This window comes from Lutjanus erythropterus, chromosome 12, assembly GCF_056507025.1.
Source record: "Lutjanus erythropterus isolate fLutEry1 chromosome 12, fLutEry1.hap2, whole genome shotgun sequence".
Lineage (NCBI taxonomy): Eukaryota > Metazoa > Chordata > Actinopteri > Lutjaniformes > Lutjanidae > Lutjanus > Lutjanus erythropterus.
In genome coordinates, this window is record NC_139328.1 from 15,849,789 (window position 1) to 15,854,644 (window position 4,856).

Genomic DNA, 4,856 nt, shown 5'->3' on the forward strand with positions numbered 1-4,856 from the left:
GTCATTGTGGTTAAAGAGTATCTTTCATGGTACTGTGTGATATCCTTGAGAAATGGTTTTGCAACTGGCTCTGTCACTGCCGCTGTCACTCTCATTGTGGCGAACGTGCCAAATGTGAGCCCAGTCAGCGCGTTAAGGAACAAACTGGCACAGTTAATAATTAAAAGGCCATAAATTTGTTTAAGGACAGAACGTTTTCCCTCATGTGCTTTTGATGGTGCTTAAAAATAGATACAGAGACATCCACTGTTGCAATGACAGAATTAGTCACAGAAATATATTCTGTAGATCATAATGAGGATCACACCAGTGGGCAATTATGTGTTTCACAGTTAAGTTTGTTTAGAATTTAATCAGACACTTAAAATCCTTAGAAATTCTACGAGAGAGAAACAGAGACATACAAACTCCCACAGTAGCAGAGTCAATTCCTGGACATATTCTGCAGTGGCCTGTCTGGCTGCTGTTTGCTGTCACACCCCCTTGAGTTAGAGTCCAGGTGCAGCAGGCAGCTCATTTCTCAGAGTTGATCTTTTACTCTGCTCCAACTTTTTTTTTTTTTTGCTCAACTGATAATTATTTAGCAAACACGCTTGCAGTCAATGAGTTGCTACGTACTACAGATTTTATTTTATGTTCAGGTTGCTAAAATAAGTCTCCTTTACTCACACTTTTTTGCTTGTTTTGTAAGTTACAAACACCAGTTTCTCCAATTTAAAGAGGCTTGCATTCATTTGTTTGTTACGCTGACAGTAAATTCATTACGTCCTTTATTTTTATTCCCTTTTTTGTTCAAAGCATGTCTCGGAGCTGGCATGTGAGATGTCATTTGGGTGGTCTTGTAAAAGCTTGAAAACCTTGTCAGTGAAGGGGGTGAAGTGACTGTTTGGGAGTTGTTTGGCCTCTCTGTCTCTCCCTTATGTGCTGCCAGTCATCCATGGTGCGATTAGGTCCACGGGAGCACAAGACATAATTGAGCAAATGTTTTTTTGTTTTTTTTTTCTTGCAGCTGAACATAAATAGTACAAATTAAATTTAGGCAAGGCAAGGCAAGTTTATTTGTGTAGCACATTTCAACAACAAGGCAATTCAAATTGCTTTATGAAAAGGACATCAAGACAAAATGACAAAAAGTAACAATAGTGCAGTTAAAGATATTAATCAACCACATCAGTCAATTTAAAACATTTAAAATTAATCTGAGTGGATTTAAAGCAAAAAATATTCCTACTTAAAACTCAGGAGCTCTGCAGTGAAACTGTAAATGTTTGTGTGAGTGGAAAATGTACCTTTGGATATATAGCTATTTCAGGACCCAGTTCTCTTCCTCACAACAGTCCAAAGACCAGAGAGTGGTGCACAGGGAGGTGCTGGGAGAGGGGCAGGCAGAGGAGGAGGAGGAGGAGGAGGAGGAGGAGGAGGAGGAGGAGGAGGAGGGAGGGAAGTAAAAGACCAGTCTTTTGGATTTCTCATTAATTCAGCATGGCCCTCTCTTTCAGTTTTTTTTAAAGCCCGCCCACTGACCATTATCAGCCCAGGCCTTATATATGCAGCCTGTCGCTGTTGTTTGTGAGTACACACACTTTTACCCAGCTCAAACCCACACAGCCGTGCAGAGAGCCACACTGCCACCACCACCACCATGAGAGAGTTCAAGAGCAAGGACTTCTGGAGGGCCGTCCTGGCCGAACTGGTTGGCATGACCCTTTTCATTTTCCTCAGCATCGCCGCAGCTATTGGGAACACGCACAACACCAACCCGGACCAGGAGGTGAAGGTGTCGCTGGCCTTCGGATTGGCCATCGCCACCCTGGCCCAGAGTTTAGGCCACATCAGTGGAGCCCACCTGAACCCTGCAGTGACCCTCGGGATGCTCGCCAGCTGCCAGATCAGCGTGTTCAAGGCAGTCATGTACATTGTGGCCCAGATGCTGGGTTCGGCCCTGGCCTGTGGCATTGTGTATGGAGCGCGGCCAAGTGCCATTGAAGCACTGGGGCTCAACTCTGTAAGTGAAACATTTCATATTGCTGTTGTTGACAGAACATGTGATAATATGGGATTTGAAGTTAATAAATATGATGCAACAGTGTCTCTGTAGTCCAAAGTTGACCTCTTGATGAAAACTGAGACTTTTGTGAGGATGTAGGCACTTAATTTGGCACTGTTTGTGTTGTTCTTTGGACATTCTGTCATTGCTTGTTATTGAATAGTGATGACACATGATTAAAGCATGCCGCACTGCAACAGCTGAAAGAATCTGCAAGAATAAAAATATGCAATGTCAACTCTTTGACATTTTCTCCTCAGTCATCTTGGTAAATTTGCTGTTTTTGCATATTTAAAACATTAAAATGCTTTTCTTTTCTTTAATTATCTTTAATGTGTGACATCAGCTGCCTTCTTACCAAAAAGCTTGTCATAATATCTGCTCTGCTTCATGCACCACAGCTAAATCATGCTGAATAACAATGACCAGGTTTTCCACAAAATGAAAAAAAAATGAATAAGCAATGTGGCACTTTGAAACCTCTGCTAAATTGCTGTCAGACTTCCAGGGCGACGCTAAATGGGAAGTGGTCGTGATGGGAAACTATCCATCTGAGCGACACAGACTGACAAACTGTTGTTGTTTTGGATTCCTCTCTGACTCTCGCAGCTCAACGGTGTCACTCCCAGCCAAGGCGTGGGCATAGAGCTCCTGGCAACGTTCCAGCTGGTGCTGTGTGTCATTGCAGTCACTGATAAAAGGCGACGTGATGTCACCGGCTCAGCACCCTTGGCCATTGGCCTCTCGGTCTGCCTGGGACACTTGGCAGCGGTAAGTTGCACCCCTCAGAGCTGCGTAATGTTTATCTAGGATAAGGCACAGTACATGTAAGCAATGTAAACAACAGACATGATCGAACTCTTGGATGTTACAGAATTTCATGCATTTTTATTGTTTTATCTCAAACTCCTCACCCCTGCCAGACTCTATTATGCCAGCAGACCATGTAGCTGAAGATATCCTCTTATGTTGTGTCTCTGTTGTTGATTACAGATCAGCTACACAGGCTGTGGCATCAATCCCGCCCGCTCCTTTGGTCCAGCTTTGATCCTCAATAATTTCACAGACCACTGGGTAAGTCAGAGAGCGAAGCACACAAGCTCTTTACGCGTGCCTCACATTTTTCTGCATGCATGTTACATGTCAAGCCTAAATAATTCAATAACTCCATGACAGACAGGCGACTCCATCACCCGTGAATCCTCACAATTCACGAGTTAATCATTTATAGCAGTCCTATTGTTTCAGATATTGATAAAAGTCAACCTTTAGAAACTGTTATTTCTTTCCAACAGTGATTTAAACACAGAGATTGATCTGAGTTATTCATTGCAGGTGTACTGGGTGGGGCCGATGTGCGGTGGCGTAGCAGCAGCTCTCCTGTACGATTTCCTGCTCTCACCCAAATTCGATGACTTCCCCGAGCGCATGAAGGTCCTGGTCAGCGGCCCAGTGGGTGACTATGACGTTAACGGAGGCAACGACACTACGACTGTCGAGATGACATCAAAATAGTCAAGTTTAGTTTAATTGTACATGTCTATACTCCTGTAAAAAGCCCTTGAATTTAGTGTAGTAAAATGTCAGATGTTTTTGTGTTATTTTGGAAATACCAATGAGGATTGTGGTAACGGGTCAGTTAGTCTCTTTCTTATTCACTCCTTCGTTTGACCCCTCACACACAATTTTTTATCGAAACTGCAGCTCGAGGACAAAAGTCGAGGTTGTGAGAATCTCAACGGAGCAGTTTGTTGAAATATCAGTATTCTATGATGAGCCATTTTTTGTATACTTTATGTGTATCACTTTGTATTTCTGATGGATAATGTATTGTGTGTACACTCTTGGAATGTCTCTCACTTTTTTAAGTAAATAAAACACTTGTTGTTAACACTTGTCACTTTATGTGCTTTTCTATATAGATAATAAATATACATAAATGTTTGTAATCTGATGTTATACATTAGATTTTTTTTTCTCTGTGCAGTCAGCACTAACCTGTCAGAAACACAGAACCCATACAATGATGGTTGTGAACACAGAAAAAGTACCACTCACTTAAAACACTTAACACTCACTTAAAAAGAGAGAATACCCTGTCACGTCATAAAATCTCTTTCACCAATTCAAACTAGAGCACAGTATATTGGAACTGAAATACTTGTTGGTGTGTTTTTGAGAATATTTCCAGAAGAATTCATTCATGATCAGATTAACCTTTTTGGGAGGCCCAGGGCAAACATTTGCTGCTGGGCCTCCTCTGGTCCCCCATATCACTCCAGTGATAGCCTCCAAGTTCCCTTAAAAATAAACTGCACATAGCAAACTATACATGGCCTCAGGTTTAATGTGTGTAATTTAATTAAATACAACTTCACTAATGAAAATACACCATTTTGGCACAGGTATAAGTAAAATAAAGTATTTGTATCAGATCTAGATTTTGATACAAGGCCCCTGAACAACACAACTTTGCAGAGTAAGTGCAACAGGTTGAGCTACCCGACCCTGTAACTGACCGGGCTGATTGAGAAGGCAGAAGTCTGCATGGATACATCAGATCCTCTCTCAGTAGAGTTTCAGCTGCTCCCTTCTGAGCGGAGATATAGATACCCCAAGATTAGCCTAGCAGAGCCAGAGAGAGGTCTGCCTCCACGCATACACATACTGCCTTGTTTGCATTTCTTTAAACCAATCAGAAATGTCTTGGGTGGCACCAAGCCCAGGATGCAGCGATAGCGCTGCTGCAAAATAATGTCAACAGAGAGCAGGTTTTGGTGAAATGTTTGCACATAGAGAGGCGAGCTCT

At 42.3% G+C, this 4,856-nt stretch overlaps 1 protein-coding gene across 1 annotated transcript; it reads left to right on the plus strand.

The window, feature by feature from the left end:
* Positions 1-1,562: 1,562 nt before the first annotated feature.
* Positions 1,563-3,940, plus strand: LOC146317779 (aquaporin FA-CHIP-like). The gene is made up of 4 exons (XM_084731559.1): positions 1,563-2,005; positions 2,657-2,818; positions 3,041-3,121; positions 3,383-3,940. The coding sequence occupies exons 1-4, from the start codon at positions 1,643-1,645 to the stop codon at positions 3,560-3,562; spliced, it is 786 nt and encodes a 261-aa protein (XP_084587685.1). The 5' UTR covers positions 1,563-1,642; the 3' UTR covers positions 3,563-3,940.
* Positions 3,941-4,856: the final 916 nt, after the last annotated feature.

Bases quoted from the DNA above. Each gene is read 5' to 3' on its own strand.
- LOC146317779 (XM_084731559.1), top strand. From the start codon at position 1,643: ATGAGAGAGTTCAAGAGCAAGGACTTCTGGAGGGCCGTCCTGGCCGAA. The intron at 2,819-3,040 runs GTAAGTTGCACC...TGTTGATTACAG, and splicing joins GCCTGGGACACTTGGCAGCG to ATCAGCTACACAGGCTGTGG. The intron at 3,122-3,382 runs GTAAGTCAGAGA...TATTCATTGCAG, and splicing joins ATAATTTCACAGACCACTGG to GTGTACTGGGTGGGGCCGAT.